The sequence below is a fragment of the Corticium candelabrum genome, chromosome 12, assembly GCF_963422355.1.
Source record: "Corticium candelabrum chromosome 12, ooCorCand1.1, whole genome shotgun sequence".
Taxonomy (NCBI): Eukaryota; Metazoa; Porifera; class Homoscleromorpha; order Homosclerophorida; family Plakinidae; genus Corticium; species Corticium candelabrum.
The window spans coordinates 4,853,480-4,878,593 of record NC_085096.1 but is presented as its reverse complement, the minus strand read 5'-3'; the positions used below and the strand labels follow the sequence as shown (position 1 = coordinate 4,878,593).

The window sequence follows — 25,114 nt, the reverse complement described above, 5'->3', positions numbered from 1 at the left end:
ACGATTACCATGCTTTGGTTGAGCCGTTGCTGTCACTTTCTTTGAGCAGTTGCTATTGCTATTATCTTTCGTTCCGTTGAAATTTATTCGTCGTAGCTAGAAATCGAGGAACGTGAACGGGAAATACTGTGAAGTGACATGTATGTGTAGCGAACGGATCCAGAAGTCCTACAACTCATTTCTTGCAAGAGGTCGTCGATTGTCCATCATCAGTCCTACTTACACCTGTAAATATATTCTGGCACGAAGCGGGATTGTTATCCACGTTATTTCTCGATTCTGTCGCTCGATCTTGCATCACTTGCAGTTAACTACCGATGTGGACGAGATTGTCATGCTTTCGTTGAGCCGTACGTTGCTAGCATCTTTTGTTCCGATGATAATTCGTCGTAGCTATATAGATAGAGATTGATCTCGTACGTCTCCTAGAAATACTGTGAAGCGACATGTAGTGATCGGATCCAGAAGAATGCAGCGTTAGCGTTTCCTAAGAATCGTTCTTGCAAGACAACGTCGATAGTTCATACAGCTTACATCTAAAACTTACTGCTCTCTTGAAGATCGCGGATGACATGTTGGTCGTGCGCAACGGTACAGTACACGTGCATGCTCCCATGGGACATTCGCTTGTCTTCTTGAAGAACAATGAATTCGTTTGTTTTGCTATTCGTCTGTAAACAGTAATCGACGCGTACAACTCTAGCCTAAACTTTTCTCAGTTTGACGACTGTTTAACGTTTTTACTATGAATATGACATTTCGCCTTTTCTGTAATAATGCACGAGATTGTTACGTCACCCATTGTTGGTGTCCCAAATGACTGCTGATTGGCTCAACAAATTCCCGAGAGTGATTCACGCCGATATGCTATGGCTAGGTCACCTACGTTTCGCGTCCCAAAACGATTGCTGATTGCCTCGACAAACTACCTGAGCGTGACACACGATTACAAACAAGCATAGGTAGGTAGGTGGATAGGTACCTAGCAACATACCGACATGCAGACCAGAAGTCAATTCAACCCGTTTAGAGTGAGCCTCTCGCGAAGCAGTCCACCGCTAATTGTGGTGTCCTTCTTTTACGCTCGTAGCTAAATATTTCTTTCACAAGCCCTTGCTGCAATTATAAATGCTGATCTTAAAAAGTGAATTATTATAAGAAAGAAGCTATAGACATTATCACAATAGACAGCAATTTCCTATGCTATAGTAATAATTATTGTCTTACCGCAGATCACACCTGCATAGCCAGAATGATCACAGCTGCGTACGCCCCAGCCTGAGAAATAGCAGTCAGCTAATCGTGAATACCCCCAAACATTGCAATTAATATCGCTTATCCATATTCTTCCGCAGCCTTGCCCGAAATATGAGCCAGTAGTGGCACTACGAGCGTGTGAGTAACCGAGTTGTCTACAAACCACATTCGCATCAATCAAATCCCAACCGTCAGCGCACACGCCTCCCCACTCCCCACTGTATAGAAAAAGAAATTGCGCTTGAGTTGCAAAATGGTCGTAATCATCACTCACTTGTGGTAAATTTCAATCCTTCCTGCATTTGTAGTATATCCATTAACAAGTCGAACGTCACCGTCGCTTGCAGTTGCTGCACAAAATTTTGTACATTCCTTAATTAATTTATCTAACGCAATTTTACACTCATGAGCAAATAATCATATTATGTAACAAAATACAAACCATATTGGACATTTAGCAATTCAAAGACAATGCTTACATACAATTTTCCTAACTACCAAAGTGGCCACATAAGACATGCCTCAACACAAGCTTTGTGTTCTGCAGGTCCGTGCTTCGCTATAAATTTCGGATACCAAGCTAACCGAATGTAAATATATAAATAAAATACAGGTTCATTAAATAAAGCAATTCAAATCCAATAAGCATACACAATATTAAATTTTATTGTAAATTTTCATAATTAATTTCTATTAATTAATTATGTAAAATTAAATTTATAAATAATGGCTATCAATTGATTTCACTCACCACAGATTACGCCTACATCCTCTCTATGACCGCAATTGTGTCTTCCCCAACCACGAAATGAGCAATGCTGTAATCTTAAGTCGCTTGCACTGCATCTGACATCGTCCATCCATATGATCCCACTACCTGGCCTATTATATAGTCTACTGCGGTAGTATGGGTATCCTAGCTGCTTACAAACCACTCGTCCGTTAGTTGAAGTCCAGACGTCATCGCATACTGTTCCCCATCGCCCACTGTATTAACCAAATATTTTATGTTTAGCCATTGCAGTTTCAAGAAAAAGTGACTTCCTATACTTGTGATATATTTCCACTCGACCTTCATTTGGAGTGTTCCCATCAACAAGCCTCACACTTCCGTCTGCAATGAACGAAGCTGTACACAATATAATAAAACATTTAGTAATTTTGCCGTGTTCAATCACTTATACTTGATTAATTAATCACAAAAGCAACATTGAGTTGTTCAGTGTCAAATTGTTGCTTTTAGACATATGCTATGCATTCATACCAAATATTAGAAACATACTAGTTATTTTGACATTCACTTTATGAACTAATTCGCATCAAAACGTCAAGTTCAACCTTTACTGTACGCAGATATGATTAGTCACTGCTCATTCAATCGGTCAAATCAAATTGAAATAATTCAAAAACTCAAACGAAAAATATCGAAAACAGAGAATCTTTAACAACCGTGTGTGCGTTTTATACAGCGACAAATAGATAGACGAACAATAGAACAGCACCTGGTAGAAAACAGGGGTCAGCGAATCTCTTGGCTGCGGTTGGAGTAGATGTTGTCATTGTGTCAGTAGTTGGATACTCAGTTGGATGTTCTGAAAAAGAAGAATTGACAAACATTGTCCAAACTGCAAAACGCATGCACATATCAGTAGATGATAGTATAGAAAGTGGGGTTTTGGCGCACATGCATTTATACCTGTGAGGAAGTAACCCCAAATTCAAATTTATAATGTATGTGTGTGTGTGTGTGTGTGTGTGTGTGTGCGTGTGTGAGTGTGCGTGTGTGTGTGCGTGTGTGCGTGAGTGTGTGTGTGCGTGTTTGTTTGTTTGTGTGTGTGTGTGTGTGTGTGTGTGTGTGTGTGTGTGTGTGCGTGTGTTACTAGCATACAACAGTCTAACAAGGATCGAAATAGAGAGTATGGAAAAGTAGTGTAGAGCTGCACAAACAGCGTTGTTCATGAAAATTGGAAACTAAGTAACCATGCTAATATTGCTCTTCAAAGCTACTCTTCTGGCCATGTCCTTCAAAATGTTCAAGCTGTGTGACCACAAGCCGAGGGATTCAACAACCAATGAATGAAACAAGGCACTAATCACACCTGCGTGTTACTCGATCGCGTCAATCGTCATGTCTGTTTTCTTTTTCTTTCTAGCCAGCATCTGCTGCAGTTCGTGGCAGCCATAGTGACAAATTGTGATAGCAGATAGTTTCATACCGTAACATCAAAATAATCAGGTGACCTCGTTATCTTACTGGGCGGACCCGAAAGGGTTAATTAAATATAGATAAATACAGTCAAATAACTATTGCTAGCCTTGCTTGTAAGATGAACAGCTAGACCGTCAACACAAATCATAACTTTTACTCCTAACTTAATTAAGTTATTAAATTCTTGAATCTATGAAGACCGTTTGCTTTGTGTCTATAGCTAGAGGCAATGGCCTTCAAGCTTATAACGAAATTCTAACTCATACTGTCATTTCATGAGCTTCCGAGCGACGAGTTTCTTTCAGAACGAAAAAACAGGAGTTGGTGTATAACAAAAGATTCTCGTGGATAAATAAATAAATAAATAATAAAGTTTGAACTTCACCTTAACACTATCAAATTGCTGACTACCAATCTGTTTGATTCAGCGAAAGAAAAACAAAAAAGTTTACTAACACTATCGAATTGCCAGTATACAGGTGTGTAATTATTGGCTTGTCTTCAAGATGCCTGGATAGGGACGGTTAGCAAAACGGGTGTGTACCAACGCGTACCATGACGCAGCAACATCCTTTTCTTAGACCGGTTGCATTGTGAGTGACGTACGTCACGATTAGAGGTCGATGGCGACTGACTAGCGAGAGTCAAACGTTCAAACCAGTGTGTGTGTGTGTGTGTGTGTGTGTGTGTGTGTGTGTGTGTGTGTGTGTGTGTGTGTGTGTGTGTGTGTGTGTAAGAATTGACGACGAACATACAATCGTTCACACAACCTCTATAACCACCATTATTGTTAAACACGTCGACAGTAAATGAGTTCCTATCCTACTAATAAATTGTTAACATTCTACAGTTAGCAAGTTGAACGTGACGTCATCAGTTAATTGTCTATTAATAATTTTTTCACACACATCTGTTGCAACTTGTAAATACTGATCTTAAAAAGCAAATTATTATACAAAAGAAGCTATTGACAATAGACAGCATTTTCTTCTGCTACAGTGATTGTCTTACCGCAGATCACACCCGCATATCCAGAATGATTACAGCTGCGTACGCCCCAGCCTGAGAAAGGGCAGTCGACTAGTCGTGAATACAACCAAAAATGGCAATTAATATTGCTCATCCATATTCTTCCGCAGCCTTGCCCGAAATATGAGCCAGTAGTGGCACTACGAGCGTGTGAGTAACCGAGTTGTTTACACACCACATTCGCCTCATTCAAATCCCAACCGTCAGCGCACAGGCCTCCCCACTCCCCACTGTATAGAAATAGAAATTACGATTGAGTTACAAATGGTCGTAATCATCACTCACTTGTGATAAATTTCAACCCTTCCTGCATTCGCACTATATCCATTAACAAGTCGAACGTCACCGTCGTTTACAGTTCCTGCACAATTTTTGTACATTCCTTAATTAATTTATCTAACGCAATTTTACACTCATGAGCAAATAATCTTATTATGTAACAAAATACAAACCATATTGGACATTTAGCAATTCAAAGACAATGTTTACATACAATTTTCCTACGTACCAAAGTGGCCATATAAGACATGCCTCAACACAAGCTTTGTGTTCTGCAGGTCCGTGCTTCGCTGTGAATCTCGGATACCAAGCTAACCGAATGTAAATATATAAATAAAATACAGGTTCATTAAATAAAGCAATTCAAATCCAATAAGCACACACAATATTAAATTTTATTGTAAATTTTCATAATTAATTTCTATTAATTAATTATGTAAAATTAAATTTATAAATAATGGCTATCAATTGATTTCACTCACCACAGATTACGCCTACATCCTCTCTATGACCGCAATTGTGACTTCCCCAACCACGAGATGAGCAATGCTGTAATCTTAAGTCGCTTGCACTGCATCTGACATCGTCCATCCATATGATCCCACTACCTGGCCTATTATATAGTCTACTGTGGTAGTATGGGTATCCTAGCTGCTTACAAACCACTCCTCCGTTAGTTGAAGTCCAGACGTCATCGCATACTGTTCCCCATCGCCCACTGTATTAACCAAATATTTTATGTTTAGCCATTGCAGTTTCAAGAAAAAGTGACTTCCTATACTTGTGATATATTTCCACTCGACCTTCATTTGGAGTGTTCCCATCAACAAGCCTCACACTTCCGTCAGCAATGAACGAAGCTGTACACAATATAATAAAACATTTAGTAATTTTGCCGTGTTCAATCACTTATACTTGATTAATTAATCACAAAAGCAACATTGAGTTGTTCAGTGTCAAATTGTTGCTTTTAGACATATGCTATGCATTCTTACCAAATATTAGAAGCATACTAGTTATTTTGACATTCACTTTATGATCTAATTCGCATCAAAGCGTCAAGTTCAACCTTTACTGTACGCAGATATGATTAGTCACTGCTCATTCAATCGGTCAAATCAAATTGAAATAATTCAAAAACTCAAACGAAAAATATCGAAAACAGAGAATCTTTAACAACCGTGTGTGCGTTTCATACAGCGACGAATAGATAGACGAACAATAGAACAGCACCTGGTAGAAAACAGGGGTCAGCAAATCTCTTGGCTGCGGTTGGAGTAGATGTTGTCATTGCGTCAGTAGTTGGATACTCAGTTGGATGTTCTGAAAAAGAAGAATTGACAAACATTGACCAAACTGCAGAACGCATGCACATATCAGTAGATGATAGTATAGAGAGTGGGGTTTTGGCACATGCATTTATACCTGTGCACAAGTAACCCCAAATTTAAATTTATAATGTATGTGCATGTGTGTGCGTGTGTGTGTGTGTGTGTGTGTGTGTGTGTGTGTGTGTGTGTGTGTGTGTGTGTGTGTGTGTGTGTGTGTGTGTAAGAATTGACGACGAACATACATATAATCGTTCACACAAACTCTTATAACCACCATTATCGTTAAACACGTCGACAGCAAATGAGATCCTATCCTACTAATAAATTATTAACATTCTACAGTTAGCAAGTTGGACGTGACGTCATCAGTTAATTGTCTATTAATAACTCTTTCACACACAGCTGTTGCAATTTGTAAATACTGATCTTAAAAAGTAAATTATTTTACAAAAGAAGCTATTGACAATAGACAGCATTTTCCCCTGCTACAGTGATTGTCTTACCGCAGATCACACCCGCATATCCAGAATGATCACAGCTGCGTTCGCCCCAGCCTGAGAAAGGGCAGTCGACTAGTCGTGAATACAACCAAGAATGGCAATTGATATTGCTCATCCATATTCTTCCGCAGCCTTGCCCAAAATTTGAGCCAGTAGTGGCACTATGAGCGTGTGAGTAACCGAGTTGTTTACACACCACATTCGCATCATTCAAATCCCAACCGTCAGCGCACACGCCACCCCACTCCCCACTGTTTAGAAATAGAAATTGCGCTTGAGTTACAAATGATCGTAATCATCACTCACTTGTGATAAATTTCAACCCTTCCTGCATTTGCAGTATATCCATTAACAAGTCGAACGTCACCTTCGAGTGCATTTCCTGCACAAATTTTTGTAAGTTCCTTGGTTATTTTATCTAACGCAATTTTACACTCATAAGCAAATAATCTTATTATGTAACAAAATAAAAACCAAATTGGACATTTTGTAATTCAAACTACAATAGTAACAATGCAATTTTCCTGCGTAACAAAGTGGCCACATAGGACATGCCTCAACAGAAGCCATGTGTTCTGCAGGTCTCTAGTATGAATTTTCGGATACCAAGCGAACAGAATGCAAATATTTAAATAAAATACAGGTTAATTAAATATAGCAATTTAAATGCAATAAACACTCACAAAGTAAATTTGGTTGTTAAATTTCATAATTAATTTTCATTTTGTAAACTTAGATTTATAAATAATGGCTTAGTTGCTTACACTCACCACATATTACGCCTACATCCTCTCTATGAACACAATTGTGACTTCCCCAACCACGAAATGAGCAATGCTGTAATCTTAAGTCACTTGCACTGCATCTGACATTGTCCATCCATATACTCCCATTACCTGGCCTATTAGATAGTCTACTGTGGTAGTATCGGTATCCTAGTTGCTTACAAACCACTCCTCCGTTAGTTGAAGTCCAGACGTCATCGCATACTGTTCCCCATCGCCCACTGTATTAACCAAATATTTTATGTTTAGCCATTGCAGTTTCAAGAAAAAGTGACTTCCTATACTTGTGATATATTTCCACTCGACCTTCATTTGGAGTGTCCCCATCAGCAAGCCTCACACTTCCGTCAGCAATAGACGAAGCTGTACACAATATAATAAAACATTTAGTAATTTTGACGTGTTTATTCACTTAATAATTGATTAATTAATCACAAAAGCTCATTGACTTGCTCAGTGTCGAAATGCTGCCTTTAAATATGTGCTATGCATTCATACAAAATATTAGAAACATACTACGTGTAGTTATTTTGACAATCACTTTCACTTTACGAACTACTCTTACCAAAACGTCAAGTTCAACCTTAACTGTACGTCACACATTGCTACATTGCTCATTGTTCATGAGCAGCTACATTTGATCAGCTATTGTACACTCAATTAGTCTCGTCCCCAGACCCACGTCAGCCTGGCAGTATCCGGTTCCTGTATAACACTTTCAGCCTCCGTGAGTATGGACTCACCGCGCCTACTTTCACACACTTACTTCACGAAGTGTCACCCCACGTCATAGTCTTGGCACCCACGTGACTACATATTACCTACGTAACTACATATTACCTACGTGACTACATATTACCTACGTCACAAACTCAATTAGCTTACATCTTTGTAATGTGTGACCCATACCAGCAGATTGTGTATCACGCCCACGCTTTCAAACAGTCACGGTGACTCTCCACGGTGAGTGATTCACCACGTTCACGCCATCCAAATCAAGACGACTTCAGCATGTGGAAAGGTGAGTGCATTCCTAGCTAAGTTATTGTCCTACTCGCGTAGACTGGCGAGCCTGCCAAGTCTAGTTACAGCGATCTGGACTCTACGTGTAGTTCACTCGTTGCTTGTCCGGACAAAGATGTCTTTTCCTCCTAGAATGGCCCTGGAGACTTCAAGTTTACTCTCCCAAAAGTCATCATAATTGAAAACACGGAGAGCGGACTGCAATTCCATGTCAATGTGTCTCTTGTTGCCATTGCGCGCCCTACTGGCCATTAGAGTCTGTGCACTAGCAAGGGCCGTGTCGATAGAGGATGTGCGACGAAACAACGAGTGAACTACACGCGCAGTCCGGATCGCTGTAACTAGACTTGGCAGGCTTGCCATTCTACGCGAGTAGGACAATAACCTAGCTAGGAATACACTCACCTTTCCACATGCTGAAGTCGTCTTGAGATTTGGATAGCGTGAACGTGGTGAATTACCCACCGTGGAAAGTCACCATACGATGTTCGGAAGCTTGAACGTGACACACAATCTGCTGGGTCACACATTAGATAGATATAAGCTAATTGAGTTTGTGACGTCAGTACTATGCAGTCACGTGGGGTGACAAGACTATGACGTGGGGTGACACTTAGAGATGTAAGTGTGTGAAAGTAGGCGCGGTGAGTCCAGACCCACGGGAGGCTGAAAGTGTCATACGGGAACCGGACACTGCTGGGTGAGTCTGGGGACGAGGCTACACTCAATCGGTCAAATCAAAATTAAATATTTCAAAAACATAAACGAAAACAGTGTCATGACTTTTGCGCCACAAGTCAAAAACTGCTAATGTGCCACAAGTCAAGAACTGTTGTTCTAAATTTAGCTTGCACGTGTACACTACAGATTGACAGTTTTGACAAGTACATGTGATTTGCATGCACGTGCACATCACCTATTTAAGACAATTTGTGTTAGTAGGTAGTAGTTGAGTCATTAGATTCCGTTCAGGTCTACCTATCTATATTGCAGTAATTTCGAGACTGTTAGACACTTAGCTGTCGAGTCTTCAGTTCTGTTTCTCTCAGAGAATTAATAGATTCACCTTTTGTTTGCGTTATTTGCGGACAAAAAGATTGGCGCTGCGAACAGAGTTTCAGGAAATGTCTGGACCATTACGACAGCTGATCGGGTCGACAAAGGCAAGACTTCTGCGATATTTCGATGAGGCAAATACGATCTTTGAGAGAAACGTTGAGGACGAAGAGGATGTCAAAGATATTGACGTAAGAGTTTCACGATTGGTAGACCTTTCGAGTCGAATTCAGAAAGGATGCAGATTATTGGAGAGATGTAATAATGATTGGGCTAATATTATGAAGGATCTACAGGGCGATGACCGGACTGCAGAAGAACAGATATACGCTTCTGTGGTTGAAGGCGAAACTGGCTTCATTGCTGTTTTACTTGATTGTCATGATACGGAAGCCAAGATTGAAACCCAACTTTCTCGACTCGATAGCTTGAAGAAACAACATATAGCAAAGGTGGAGCTGGAGCCGGTGTAGTAGGAAATCCGTCTCGGGGAAATCTGTCTCGGCCGAGACACATTTCCTTAGGATATCTGTCTCGGCTAGTCAGATTTGCTAGGAAATCTGTCACTACGCTGGGAAATTAGTCTTGGCCGAGACACATTTCCTTAGGATATCTGTCTCGGCCGAGGCGCTAGGAAATCTGTCACCACGCAGGAAATATGTCATTGTGTGTCTCACCCACACGCATGTGCAATTGTTTGATATTCTGAATGACGGGAAGCGCCATGGAAGAGCAAATGTACGAGCGGGTCGTTTTCTACCTTGAAAACGGTTCATATCCAACAGGTAGGCTGACGAAGAATAGCTGTCACACCGTCTCTACGTCCGTGCGATTGCCGATCCTCCTAACGATGTTGGTGATCTAGGTCTCTCGGAAAGCGAGAAGAGTGGTGTCCGTAAGAAATCCAAACTGTTCCAGCTAGAGGAAGGGATTCTCTACTTCCAAGACAAGAAACAATCGACACGCAGACAAGTTATCAGAGACGATACGACAAAAAGACAGGTGAACTCTCTAATTTCTCGGAGTTACGGGTTTCACCTCTAGTTAGCCATGCATGCCCTAAACTGGGGTGTAGCAATCATTTTTAAATTGTTCGGGCCTAACGCGCGCTAAAGGAGGTGACCGCGGCACGTGACAAAGCATGACTAGCGTGCGCTACCATCCAGCTAATGAAAAACAGTGTCCCCACCAATTAATCTAATTGACCTAACTGTACGTCCCCAAAGTTATGTTTTGACTTTGCCACAAACTGGTCATGAAAAACTATAATATGATCCACATTATCGTATATTTTAATATTGGCCTGTAATAAAGACTCTATATACTCCAAATAAATAAAAGTAAATAATATATTTAATTGTCTATACCTAAACTGGAAGTTGCGGAAATCGTCTGTTGGTGTAAGTCAGTAATTTCAAAATTGGTCGCCCTCACCCTTTGGCAGTTTTGGTACGCCCCTGCTAGTAAACTGCAAGGGCAGATGACAATATTTCGTCATGTTGACTTAATAAAATGTTTACATTATGTCTTCTCTGTATATCCAGATTCTCCAAGGATGTCATGTCACTGGAGGTCATCATCTTGGCAGGGACAAAACGCTAGATCGAGTGACAAAGAAGTACTACTGGCTAGGAATAGTAGCTGATGTGAAACAACTAGTGAGAACAAGCATGCATAATTTTTTCAGAAGGTGCTTCAAAATACTGTCTCTGCACATTTCATTTCTCAGGTTCAACATTGTGATATATGTCAGAGAGTGAAAAGAAAGTTTGATCATCCATCAGAACCGTTACATCCATTACCTGTACCATCTAAGGTCTGGTCGCAAATTGGCGTTGACTTGGTTGGACCATTGCAAGTCACTAGTAGTGGCAATCAGTATATTGTTGTGGCTGTCGATTACTTCAGCAAATGGCCTGAAGCCAAAGCAATTCCATCGAAAGAAGCAATTCACGTTGCTGACTTCCTTAACTCACTCTTTCTACGACATGGATTTCCAGAGGTGTTGATATCCGATCAAGGTCGCGAGTTTTGCAATGCTATCTGCAATGAACTTTTGACAAAGACAGGAGTCAAACACAGAATTACGTCTGCCTACCACCCTCAAACAAACGGACTGACTGAGCGTTTCAATCAGACACTGAAAAATGGAATCTGCAAGATGACAAACTGCACAGATGAAGACTGGGATTCAACAATTGAGGCTATTCTATTTTCCTATCGCACTGCTGTTCATGCTTCGACCAAATTCACACCATTCTTTCTTTTTAATAATCGAGATCCTCGTATGCCTCTAGATGTGCAACTGCATGCACACCACGTCTCAGATTCAACTGCGGAAACCACGATGCATTGCCTGACTGATGAAGAGATGCAACATGATGTAGAACTGCTAGTCAATCTGAAACACCAGTATACAGCAGCTGCAAAACGAAATATTGTCAAAGCCCAGGAACGCCAGAAAGCTTACTATGACAAGCGCCATAATACATATTCTTTATCTCTCGATCTCAATGACCAAGTTCTTTTAAAAAATAGTAAACATGACAGCCGTAAGGGTGGAAAGCTGGACGTGAAGTGGACTGGTCCATACTGGGTGTCAGAACGTCTTCCGAAAGGCTGTTTCAAGCTGAAAAATGGAAATGGTGCTGTTCTGAAGCAAATCTTTCATGCAAGTCGTCTCAAACCGTATTATCCACCGCAGAGCTACGAGCCATGTGGTAGTGGCACTTCAGACGAGTGCAAAGATACCGTATGCAGCGATTTGAACATGATTGTTTCGCATACACATGGCGTAAGTTCTGTTTATTAGATCAATGAAGATGAAAATGCTGCAGAAGCCATTGAATGGCACGCGGATGACTTACCTCTTCTATCCCCTGCGTCTGCATGTGTACGTGTGGATGCTTCAGTTGCATTCCAACCTGATGCGCAACCTTCAAGGACACATCAAAATGAAGGACAGGTAGAGGTCTTCTACAGTGACAGTCAATTAATCTAAAAATAATGAATGTCGTTAATATACCATTTTACACCAACTTCATATGCCTAATAGAGCACTATAGCTGTGTTTGGATATTTTCCACCTTCTGTGCCTTGCAGGGGTTATTGGTGATGGATAACAGGACAGAAATAGAGGCCCGTTCATTACCATCTACAACTCAACCATCAGCTTCATCCAGGGAAATCTCAGATGAAACTGACAAGGGAGCTTCTTCCAGGGAAATCTCAGATGAAACTGACAAGGGCACTGTTGGAAGCAGAAGTATCAAATGTGACAGACGTAAATTACGGTTGGAACCTAAGAAAAGAGTACGTTTCCAGCTTGCGGTTAGCTCATTGAAAAATATCTTCTATTCTGTAATCCTTCTCTATGATTTGATTTGCCTTATACAGACAAATGAAGATGACAAAGAATGCAGTCAGACAGCGAATGAGGAGGAGAATAGCAGAGAAGAAGATGGAAAACGTAAGCGCAAGCTTGATTATAGGGGCCAAACTCAACCCCAAACAAAACGAAGACGTACTATAGTAAGTATCTCTTTGGGAAACCCTCTGAAAGGTTTAACTTACGTATTCCATGAATTGATTAGGAATCTAAGAAGAACAGTTTCACTATTTCAAGGCGAATGAGAGAAATTCTCATGCAAGGCCGCGAGCTTACGGATGAGCATATTTCTCTTGCTCACAACATACTAAAGAAACAGTTTCCACACATTGATGGCCTACAGTCACCGTTACTTGCACAGACGAATGGTTTTATCCCAGTCCAGCATGAGGGCATCCAGATACATCACGTCCCTGAGCGAAGCCATTGGGTAACTTCTAGTTGCTGTGGCCAACATATATCAGTTTATGACAGCAAAGAGGCCGGTTTTCAACTTAGTACTTCTCTCAGTCACCAGTTAGCCTTGATTTATAGGCTGGCGGTAGAAGATGATAGCAAAGACGATGATGATGGAAATGATCCCATCAACTTGTTTGTTCAAAAGCCCTATGTCCAACAGCAGAGGGGAGGTTCGGATTGCGGACTGTTTGCCATTGCATTTGCTGTGCATCTTGCTTTTGGAGACAATTTATCGACTCTGCAATTCGACCAGGCACTGATGAGACGGCACCTTCTCAAATGCTTTCAGCAGAAAGAAATGATGCCTTTTCCGCAGATGACAAAGACCACGGCTCATCGTCCCAAGAGACTTCGCGGTGTCATGATTGAGCTTTGTCGTTGGTGCTTGATGCCCGAGACATTTGCTGCTACAGTGAAGTGCCAGAAATGCGATGATTGGTGTCATTTGAAATGTGCTAGACCGATATTGCCTACTAGGAGCAAAAAATGGACCTGTGGTAACTGCAAGTAAAAATTCTGCATGCATACACTAGCTGACACTATACACATGTATATAGTTCGTGTTTGCGTTCAACGTGCATTACTGTTTGCATTGTGTGTATGATGAGCCTAGAACTTTGTTTAAACTGTGCTGTACGTATACATACGTATAGTGGGAGGCTGCAGTACAAATGAGAAACCTGGAATGCTGTGTTATGTTCCCTAGAAACGTGGTTAAATATATCATGATTTAGGCCCATTAGTAAATTCCCTGCTGCATGGAGGCATTTTCAATACCGAAACACCGGCCGTTCTGGGTTTTCCTAGAACATTCAGAGTGAGCTGCGTTTCCTAGCTCCGAGACCGATTTCCTAGGAAATCTGTCCCGCCCGATACCGATTTCCTAGAACATGCAGGGCGTGACGGATTTCCTAGCTCCGAGACCAATTTCCTAGGAAATCCGTCTCGGCCAAGACAGATTTCCTGCCGGGACGAATTTCCTACTACACCGGCACCTACACTAGGCGAGAAAGATCTAAATGTTGTGCAAGCTGAAGAAATTCAAGCGATCAGAGAAGCCATTGAAGCAATGACCCATGGCCTTTACCGAAACTCCAACTACCGACATTTGATGGAGATGTTCTCCATTGGCAGGAATTCTGGGACATGTTTCAGTCATCGGTTAACACGCAAGAGCTCCATCTGTCACTAATTTACTTATTTGAAAGGAATCTTTAGAGGGCAAGCAGCAGCTGCTATTTCAGGAATAGCTGTCACGGAAGAGAACTATGACATAGCACTTCGCACACTTCGAGACAAATACGGAAGAAAGGATGTCATTGTTGAGAGTCTGTACGTTTCATTTCAGAAGATACCGATACAACCATTTTGTTTCAAAATGGACGATATCAAATAACGTGGCCATGGAAATCAAGACACAAATGCTACCTTCCTGATAACTTTTCTCTAGCCTTTGGAAGAATAAAGTCATTATCCAAACGACTACAAAATGATAGATCTCTTCTCTAAAGCTATGACCAAGTCATAAAAGATCAATTGAACCAAGGAATAATTGAAAGAGTAACTGAGACCGAATCAAGTTCTGTAAAACACTATTTGCCACATCATCCAGTCTTAACTCCAACGAAGGAAACAACCAAACTACGAATTGTTTATGATGGATCTTCAAAACCAAGAAAGGAATTCAAGAGTCTCAACGAGTATTTACACAGAGGACCCATTCTTCTACCGAATCTATGTGGTCTTCTGCTAAGATTTCGAACTTACAAGATACCTGTTCTAGCTGACATTGAAAAGGCTTTTCTTCAAATTGAAATACAGTCAAAGGAAAGAGACGTTACAAGGTTTCTTTGGTTTAAAGACGTCATGAAACCTGACAAGATAGAAGGAAACCTTGCAACATACCGGTTCTGCAGAGTAACATCTGGGTTGATTTGCAGTCCCTTTCTTTTAGAGGAAACTCTGAAATTTCATCTTCAAAGGGAAGGAAGTTCAATAGCTAATCTATTGCTGAGAACATGTATGTTGACAACATTTTAGTTGGAGCAGATTCTCCTCCTAATGCTTATCAACTGTTTGAAAGAGCAAGGCAAATATTCAAGGAAGCCACTATGAACTTACAACAATGGACATCTAATTCACTCGAATTTTTGTCACTTATACCTGATGATCTGAAAGTAAAAGGAAGCGCAGTCAAGGTTTTAGGAATAACATGGAATACCTTGAATGATGAAGTGACTAAACTCGAATCTCGAATGTTACCGTCAGACCAACACAATACCAAACGAGAAATTCTCCAGGACATTGCACGAATCTACGATCCTTTAGGACTAATTGCACCTATGACCTTCTATGGAAAGGTTTTCATGCAGAAACTATGGAAAGCCAATGTGTCCTGGGATGAGAAACTTTCACCTCGTCATTGTAACGAGTGGAGTCAAATTTGCAACAAATTTCAATCTCTTTCCACCTTAAAAATTCCAAGATTATCTGGAACGATTGGAAAAGATTCTCATCGTCAGGTAGTGGTATTTAATTATGCCTCTCTGAAATCTTATGCTGCAGCCGTTTATCTCCTTGTCAAGAATGGAGAGAGTATCGAATTGAATCTTGTGTTTTCAAAAATGCGTTTGACTCCGATTCAATCAGCTGTTGCAAACGAAGAACATCAAAAGAAAGGAAAGAAACTTACGTTATCACGACTTGAGTTACTATCAACAGTGATTGGAGTCAGAGCTGGAAACTTTGTTAAAGATCAGCTGAAGCTTCAGAACTCTAAACTAATAGTATTTACTGATTCTCAGTGCGTCCTACACTGGTTGAAAACACCCAAGCCGTAATCAACCTTTGTTGACAACAGAATCAAGGAGATACGACAAAGCAATGCTGTTTTCCGCTATGTTCCATCAAATCAAAATCCAGCAGATTTTGCGACAAGAGGTATGTCTGCTTCAGAGTTGGAGAAAATTCGATTATGGTGGCACGGACGAGAATTGCTGACACTTTCTGTTAATTCGTGGCCAAACTACAATGTTCCAGAAGTAAGTATTCAGACTTTGGACTACCTTGAGTCAGAGACAAATAAGCCCAACAAAATTTACGTTGCTACCAACTTTACAAAGAAGTGTAAAGCTGACTTAGAATCGAATGAATGTGACAATTCACCCTTCCGAATTGATGAGAAGTGTTTTTCTTCTCTCCAGAAATTAATTCGTGTGACAAGCTACTGTGTAAGATTTATACAGAAGAGAATTTGGAGCGTTTTGAGAAAGGAGACACAAGAAACTATGTCTTCAAGATATGTACTGATCAAACAAGTGTTCAGAGGACATTCAAGTTACGCTACCGACCAAGTTCACAGCGTTTGTATGGCGCGTATTCTCTGGGAATATGCAGTTCAGAATAGACAATATCTCAGTGTGTTGAATGATATGAGAAAGGGGAAAAGAAACAACTTACAACGACAACTTGGACTCCAGCTAGACGAATGGGGTCTGCTGAGATGTCATGGACGGTATTCAAATGCAAATCTTTCCTTTAACGTAAAATATCCTAAACCAATTCCTCGTTCGGAATATTTTACACATTTGGTAATCAAGGACGCTCATGAACGGATGCTTTACAGTGGAGTTTCTCATACATTAGCACAAGTCAGACAAGAGTCCTGGATTCCCCAAGGTAAAAGAGAAACAAAAAGAGTAGTGTCACGATGTACAATATGCCGACGATATGAGGGTCCACCATACGCTTTGCCTCCGATGCCTTCCTTGCCGCGAGATCGAGTATCCAAGTCTGAACCTTTTCAGAGTATTGGATTGGATTATCTAGGACCCATTTTGGTAAAGGAAGGACGGAATCGTGTGAAATTCTGGGTGTGTCTATTCACTTGTCTTGCAATTCGCGCAATCCATCTCGAATGGATTAGAAATCTAACAGCAAGCCAATTTCTTTGTTGCTTTCGACGATTTGTTGCCAGGAGAGGCAAACCACGTCATATTATATCTGACAACGCCTCTCAGTTTCAACTAACTGAAAAGGTTTTGGATGTCAGTGGCAACAGGTGGTTGACAGTGATGAAGTACTTTACTATTGCTCATCTGAAAATATCACCTGGAATTTTATTACGGAAGCTGCTCCTTGGCAAGGTGGATTCTATGAACGTTTAGTTGGACTAGTGAAACGAGCACTTAGAAAGTCGATAGGGAGAAAACTACTTGATTGGGACGAATTGGCAACTCTTTTTACAGAAATCGAAGCTATCATAAACACAAGACCTCTGACATATGTATTTGAAGACTTTGAATCAGGATTTCCATTAACTTTTGCTCACTTCTTATCTCATCACGCACATCTCGGAGTACCTGGACCTACCATTGAAGATGTGAATGATGAGGAATACCAGCCTAATAGGGACACTTCCTATGCGTTGGAAAGGAAATGGAGACAAAACCAGAAGCGACTCGACATCTTTTGGGATCATTGGCATAAGGAGTATTTACTGAGTTTAAGGGAAACATTGCCATTAAGACACAAAGGTGCAAGGTCTGCAATTGACTCAGTGCCTCAAGAAGGCGAGGTGGTTCTTATTAAAGAACAAGAAACTCCGCGTGGTACGTGGATGATGGGAAGAATTGAAGAGACTATTGTGGGAGGAGATAGTAGTGTTCGTTCTGCTAAAGTACGCCTTCCATCTCATAAGATCATCTCTCGACCTATCAACCTCCTATATCCATTGCAACTACCCGTGAAACACGACCATACTACCAAATGCCGGCCCAGAGTGTCATGACTTTTGCGCCACAAGTCAAAAACTGCTAATGTGCCAGAAGTCAAGAACTGTTGTTCTAAATTTAGCCTGCACGTGCACACTACAGATTGACAGTTTTGACAAATACATGTGATTTGCATGCACGTGCACATCACCTATTTAAGACAATTCGTGTTAGTAGTTAGTAGTTGAGTCACTATATTCCGTTCAGATCTACCTATCTATATTGCAGTAATTTCGAGACTGTTAGACACTTAGCTGTCGAGTCATCAGATCTGTTTCTCTCAGAGAATTAATAGATTCGCCTTTTGTTTGCGTTATTTGCGCACAAACAGCCAAATCTTTTACAACCGTGTATGCATTATATACACCGACAAATAGATAGACGAACAATAGAACAGCACCTGATGTAAAACAAGGGTCAAAGAATCTCTTGGCTGCGGTTGGAGTAGATGTTGTCATTGCGTCAGTAGTTGGATACTCAGTGCGAAGTTCTGAAATAGAAGAATTGACAAACACAAATTGCAGAACGCATGCACATATCAGTAGATATTAGAATAGAAAGTGGGCTTTTCCGCATATGTGTTTAACGCATGCGTTCCAAGTCCATATTTATAGTTTATAAGTGTTCGTGTGCGTGTGTGCGCGCGAGTGCGAGCGTGCGTGCGTGCGTTTGTGTGTGTGTGTGTGTGTGTGTGTGTGTGTGTGTGTGTGTGTGTTTGTTTGTGTGTGTGTGTGTGTGTGTGTGTGTGTGTGTGTTCGTGTGTGCGTGTGTGTGTGTGTGTGTGTGTGTGTGTGTGTGTGTGTGTGTGTGTGTGTGTGTGTATCTTATAATGTATTAAATATCTTACCATGCATTAAATATCTTATCTTGTATTAAATATCTTATAATGTATTAAATGTCTTATACTGTATTAAATATCCTATCATGTATTAAATATCTTATTACGTATTAAATGCCTTATCATGTAGTAAACATCATATTGCAACAAACACTTCTCAGTCTCATAATCAGCTCGTAGAGACTCAAAAAAGGTTTCTTGCCTGGCTTTGGACAAGATGTGCTGAACGTCAAGTCGTCTAGTGCAATATCACCAGCATAGTCAATTCCGCGAACTCCCTCAAAGGCAAGCTGAAACATTACAATAGCAGCATGAATCACACGAGATGAGTCGTGTAGGTACAAAACGTACGTAGCACATGCACACACGCACAGTCACGCACGCACGCACGCATGAGCGTGCGCTCACACAACACACACACACACACACACACACACACACACACACACACACACACACACACACACTGTCTAACTGTATGTAAATAATCACCTTAAATTTCTTCCCTCCTGACAAAGGAACGTCTAAACTAAATTTCTTCCAGTCTTGTCCCTGTTCTCCACTAATATTCATGAGTTGAGTCCACGATGTTCCAATAACTTGAGACACAACTAGACTCCCCATATCTTGACCGTACATAAAAGCAAAGAACCTGACAGAACAGTTTGCTGCTGTTGAAGAATTGAAAAGCGGACTCCACAGAATAGCGGTGTCACCAGTAGCACGAGGGAATGAAGCCTCAATGTAGATATAACGACCTAAAAATTAAACAGTGCCACTGCTTACTCTCACTGTCCATCCTTCCTGCAAATCCCAAATCCCATCCTCAATATTACAGGGTTGTCAATAGCATACAAAAAGCATGACAATGCCTACTGCCTTGGCTTCAGCTTGGCACATGTACGTCCTGCTTTACTGAGTAGGCAGTGATGAGATATGAAAATAACGGACATCTTGTAGTTCAAAAAATAGGAGAGTTGTTTGGAGGCAAACAACTTAAATCTGGGATGCTTGGGTTTGAAGATAATATCAATTAACAAAGCAAAGACTTACAAGTACTCAAACAGCATCAATGGTTGTCATGCACCGTCCACTACTGACATCACTATCTGTTGGTATTCTTACTCTAACCACAAGCATTCGGTGACCACAGTTTGTGAAGTGAAGCATGTCAGTAAACAAATCAGCATCAAAGCTTTTGTGTGTGGAGCACACAGTAGCTATACAAAACTTAGAGTGAGGCGTGGTCACAGATATGCCTTGCAAATATATTGGGGAACACCCTGAAATCATTACACAACTTTACTGCCCAACTCTTGTACGTCCAACGATGAACACAGGAATCAAATACATGGTAAAGTAGCATACAAAGAGAAACCAGTAATTGGAGTTGTTGCAACAGGCTTGGTGCTTACAAAGCACTGACGTAGACAACATGTTTAATAGCAAAAATCTCGTGATCTAACCATTTGAGTCCCCTGTCGTATGATCAGTTTCTGGTCCTGTTTGGGAACTGGATGTTGAGCCTCGAGCCAACGTCCAGTCAAAGTCGTCGTTATTCTCATCATTGGTAAAGCCACACATACTTTGCTCAAAATCACATTGAAATGCCGAATCTAGCAAAGTAATAATCAAGATATAAGATATAATCAAAAACATGACGACAGGTGGCATTTGACTTACAGCAAGAAGAATGTGCTTCATCGCTGTTGTCATAGCAATCATTGTGTAAGTCACACAGTGAATCTGTTTCCACACACAGCTTGCTCTGTAAACAAGTGAACTCATTTTTGGTGCATGGTCTTTGTGTAACATCTAGAGAAAAATCAAAAAAATATTATACACTCCTATACAAAAACTACTAGTGTGTTTGTCTCACTACTCTCTATCTGTATGAGTGTGTTTGTCTAATGTGTGGGTCCCAATTACCTGCCTACTGTAACTACACGTGTACTTGTCAGCCTCCCGTTAATTAACCCTGGTTTAAAATATGACGCTGATATTGATTCTGACGCTGATGTTAATGCTGGTGCTGATGCTGACATTGATGTTGGCGCTGATGCTGATCATGGTGTTGATGTTGATGCTGATGCTGACGTTGATGTTGGGGCTGTTGTTATCAATGCTGGTGTTGATGTTGATGCTGATGTTGATGTTGGCGCTAATGTTGATGCTGGTGTTGATATTAATGCTGGTGCTGATGTTGATGGCGATGCTAATGTTGGCGCTGATGTTGATGTTGACGCTGATGCTAATGCTGGTGATGTTGATGCTGACGATGGTGTTAAAATAAAAATAAATCCAAACCCAGCGTCAACATCAGCGTCAACATCACAAGACGCCACATCCATCAAGATAATCTTATTAAATGAACGTTGGCACTATATTGCATACCAGGCAGCCTGCTACTCAATGCGTTTCCTGTCATTCAAGTTGCCCACACAACTTCCACAACCTCCCTACCCTATTTGCCATTTGTCTATATATGCATCTTATCCAGCTGCCACACTCACTCACCTGCCCCACTCACTCACCTACACCACTCACTCACCTACCCACACACACACACGCACATTCACAACACCATCTGCCTAACTGTTCCCATACTCATACACACTGCATGTCAGATTATCAACTCCCCAAAGCTTATTAATACTAATAACAGACTTACTCGAATCACAGTCAAGAAATGAGATATCGTCCAGTGCCATATCACCCTGGTTACCAAAATAATGAGTGGCATTAAAATAAATGTTGAAGTCCGTCTGTGGTCCAATAAACACTGTACGCATATGCCAAACGTTTCCTTGATTTCCAGTTGTAGACCACAAATTATGAATTTTTCCATCTCCATTAGTCACAAAGTAGACGTCCATGTCTCCAATGTTACTGCCATAGAAATGATATGCAAACTGCATGCGACATGCACTGCCACTCTTGAGATACTCGGGACTGACAAGAGCGGCATGACTAGAATAGCCTGCACCTGTGGCTTCAAAGTAGATGTACTTACCTGTAAATAGAGCTAACTGTAAGCACAAAAAGGAAAGAAGGAAGACACAAAAAGCGTAAAAAACAACATTAAATAGTAAGGAATGCTACAGAATTGGTGGAGCAATCAAAAGACACATACACAAACAAACAGACCAATAGACAAATCCACAGCTGGCAAACAGTAGATTGACCAAAATAACCAACAAGACAGCAAACGTACACAAGAAGATAAGGTCCAACAAACAAACAATACACATAAATGTATAATGTCATTTAGCACTCATGCATGAGTATGTCTATCTGTGCACACGTGCACGTACACACACTCTCTCTCTCTCTCTCACACACACACACACACACACACACACACACACACACACACATACACACACACACTCTCTCTCACACACACATACACACACACACACACACACACACACACACACACACACACACACAAACACACACACACACACACACACACACACACACACACACACACACCATACCACACCTACACTCACACAAGTTGGAATTTAAATAATAGAAAATAGAAATAACTGAGTCACAAAAAGGCAGTCAAGAAACCAAACAAACACACAAAAGTTGACAAAATAAATACATAAATATAAAATGCTTAAATGAACTTTGTGTGTTATCAATTGTTTACTTCCTTACCACTGCTATTTTGGTATGTGTGATCATTAGTAGGCCCAGTTTGATATAAAGAAGTACTTCCTTGATTCATAATCCAATCAACGTCATTAGAGACATCATTAAACCACATGCAAAGATTGTTTTCAAACGAGCATGTCGTGTCTGTAAGAATTAGAACAGTGAGTAAGTACTAAGAGAAGTGGAGCATACAGTTGTAACTCACCAGGAAATGGTTGAGGCGAGAATGAAGTTGGTGGAGGAAGAGGTGAACCTACAAATGAGCAATAACAACAGCTGTAACAACTTGAAGTAGAAAAACATGTCTGTCGTCTGCACAAATTCAATATGTTCAACCATCCCTTTAAATGTCTGTATTAAAGCGCTCCATCTCTCAGTAAGTGTTATTACAATCGCGTGTCACTTATCCCACACCTTGGGCCTGGACCCTGTTGGATAGTAAATATGTTGGATAAATGAAGCTGTTACAAACTCAACTACTGTTATATTACAGGGCATTTTTTCCACATCAGGTATACTGAACAAACACAAACACAAACACAAACACAAACACAAACACAAACACACACACACACACACACACACACAATACACAACACACACACACAAACTAGACAAACACAACATGTAAATTTAACAAAGCAAAAGTCTTATTGATCAAAAGACAAAAAATATCCTTTTCATGATTGATTGTGAAATTATATAATATGCAAGATGTATTCATTATCTGTCATATCATCACCCATGTGGCAAGCGTGACCTGTCGGGATAATTTATCATTGGGTAAGTGACACGCGACTGTAACTGTTATTATTAATTACTAATAAATAATTACTGTATTTCAGGATTTCACATGTAAATACATTAGCTCATTGTACTAATTAGGATACAGTATCTGTCCAAATACAAGTCCTGGGGTTGAATTAAATGATAGAATTCAATAAGCCTTTTTGTGTAGTAATATAAGACTTGGGGGATGTATTTAGACAGGGGCTTATATGGTACAAAGATATTGACTGCATGCTAGAGAGTTGCAAGTTGCTTCACTTCTCAATTATGTACACTACTCGTATCTCTTCACGTGGTGTTCAGCTACATAAACGTTGCAGCAAGTAGTCAAGTAAAGCCTTCAAAATCTGATTCTTCTGAAAGTGCTAGATCATCTTCTTCCTGCTCTGTGCCACCTTCCGGCATCGGCTCAGTTGCTTCCACTTATTGTGACTTGTCATTGCTGACGTAGAGATAATGTTTGACTTTGACTTGCTTCACAAGGCTATGCATCCTGCCAGTCCGTGTCATCAACGTTGGTAGTGACTCCTACAGACTTGAACGAATATACGATAATTTCAAACGAATGGTCGAGTAGGTGGCTCTGCAGGTTGAAACAAATACCACCTGTATGCATGCAGCTAAAGGCTGAGTGAGTCTTGTATTCAGTCTGAGTCTTTTATTAAGAACAACATTCAGACTAAGTTGTAAAGTGGTTTGAACTAAAGCTCCACAGCTTAATTTTGGTGGGATTTGTATTTGGACGGATATAGTACAAGTGTATCAATATCTGCATTCTCTACTGCAATGATGTCATTGATTAAGCAATTAGCACTTTCAGTTCTGATCACTAGCAATAGCAAACATACCTGGAGAACAATTAGTCAGTGAAAGATCATCCAAAGCAATGTCTCCTCTAAAGCCAGATGAATGTGAAGCCCTCATATAAATTTCAAACAAGCCATTTATGCTTCCAAAGTCAACAGTAGTGGTTAACCAAAAATTCCCCTGGTTGCCAAAACGTCTCCATAAGAGAGAGTTTCCGTACGTAGTGTGAGCAATCACTTCCAATGTACCAATTTGTGAGCCGTACATGTGATAAGCCATTGACAATTTACAGGTCATTTGATTTGAGTTGGTAACAGCAGAACTTGCAAGTACAGCTTGTGCATTGCTTGCTCCTGACGTCTCAATGTACACGTAATGACCTAGCATAACAAGCATGTATTCTATAACTAAAACTTAATAAAATACAAAAAGACAAATAGACAAATAAACAAACGGACATACAATATGATAGACAGACAGACAATGAAAGAAATAATAGACAAAGGTTGAACACAAAGAAACCTAGATAAACAAACAAACAGACAAACAGACTAATACAGAAACAAACAGAAGACAAACAAAAAACCATAAACACAAATAAACAAAACTATAGATAGAAAGACAAGGCGATCGACAGACAGATGAAAAAACAGACAAACATTGAACAGACAGGCACCCAGACAAAACCAACCAACAAACAAACATACAAACAAACAGACAAACAAACAAACAAACAGACAGACAAACACAACTAAGCAAAATGAGGCACAAAGACAAGACTATAGACAGACAGATGAAAAATAGACAAACATTGAACACAGATACCAGGATAAACAAACAATCAACCAAATTAACAAACAATCAAACAAATAAACAAACAATCAAACAAATGAACAAATAGACAAACAAACTAACAATAACAG

General features: G+C 40.4%; 2 protein-coding genes and 1 long non-coding RNA gene across 3 annotated transcripts in view; 1 reads left to right on the top strand and 2 right to left on the bottom strand.

Moving 5' to 3' along the window:
* LOC134187615 (scavenger receptor cysteine-rich domain-containing group B protein-like) overlaps positions 1-8,297 on the bottom strand; it is a 9,597-nt gene extending 1,300 nt beyond the window's left edge. The window contains exons 1-15 of the mRNA XM_062655766.1: positions 8,276-8,297; positions 7,675-7,753; positions 7,366-7,611; positions 6,912-7,100; positions 6,609-6,856; positions 6,008-6,097; positions 5,556-5,634; positions 5,257-5,492; positions 4,781-4,856; positions 4,478-4,725; positions 2,760-2,849; positions 2,308-2,386; positions 2,009-2,244; positions 1,532-1,607; positions 1,228-1,475 (exon numbers count right to left, since the gene is read on the bottom strand). Coding sequence (XP_062511750.1) covers positions 1,228-1,475; positions 1,532-1,607; positions 2,009-2,244; positions 2,308-2,386; positions 2,760-2,849; positions 4,478-4,725; positions 4,781-4,856; positions 5,257-5,492; positions 5,556-5,634; positions 6,008-6,097; positions 6,609-6,856; positions 6,912-7,100; positions 7,366-7,611; positions 7,675-7,753; positions 8,276-8,297 — 2,242 coding nt within the window. The remainder of the gene's footprint in view (positions 1-1,227; positions 1,476-1,531; positions 1,608-2,008; positions 2,245-2,307; positions 2,387-2,759; positions 2,850-4,477; positions 4,726-4,780; positions 4,857-5,256; positions 5,493-5,555; positions 5,635-6,007; positions 6,098-6,608; positions 6,857-6,911; positions 7,101-7,365; positions 7,612-7,674; positions 7,754-8,275) is intronic.
* Positions 8,298-12,287: 3,990 nt separating this feature from the next.
* LOC134188022 (MAM and LDL-receptor class A domain-containing protein 1-like) lies at positions 12,288-24,553 on the bottom strand. The gene is made up of 7 exons (XM_062656204.1): positions 24,233-24,553; positions 20,610-20,741; positions 20,393-20,542; positions 19,419-19,684; positions 19,129-19,216; positions 18,489-18,578; positions 12,288-12,466 (listed from the first exon to the last, which is right to left on the bottom strand). The coding sequence occupies exons 1-7, from the start codon at positions 24,486-24,488 to the stop codon at positions 12,462-12,464; spliced, it is 987 nt and encodes a 328-aa protein (XP_062512188.1). The 5' UTR covers positions 24,489-24,553; the 3' UTR covers positions 12,288-12,461.
* LOC134188023 (uncharacterized) lies at positions 12,686-13,411 on the top strand. Its single transcript, XR_009971233.1, has 3 exons — positions 12,686-12,799; positions 12,866-13,000; positions 13,063-13,411. It is a non-coding gene; the product is annotated as an uncharacterized LOC134188023 (long non-coding RNA).
* Positions 24,554-25,114: the final 561 nt, after the last annotated feature.

Excerpts from the sequence above, each read along its gene's own strand:
- LOC134188022 (XM_062656204.1), bottom strand. The coding sequence starts at position 24,488 with ATGACCTGTAAATTGTCAATGGCTTATCACATGTACGGCTCACAAATT. Across the intron at positions 20,543-20,609 it reads TGAAGCACATTCTTCTTGCT|ATTCGGCATTTCAATGTGAT; the intron begins GTAAGTCAAATG and ends TTACTTTGCTAG. Across the intron at positions 19,685-20,392 it reads TACGACAGGGGACTCAAATG|GTCGTTATATCTACATTGAG; the intron begins GTTAGATCACGA and ends TTTAATTTTTAG.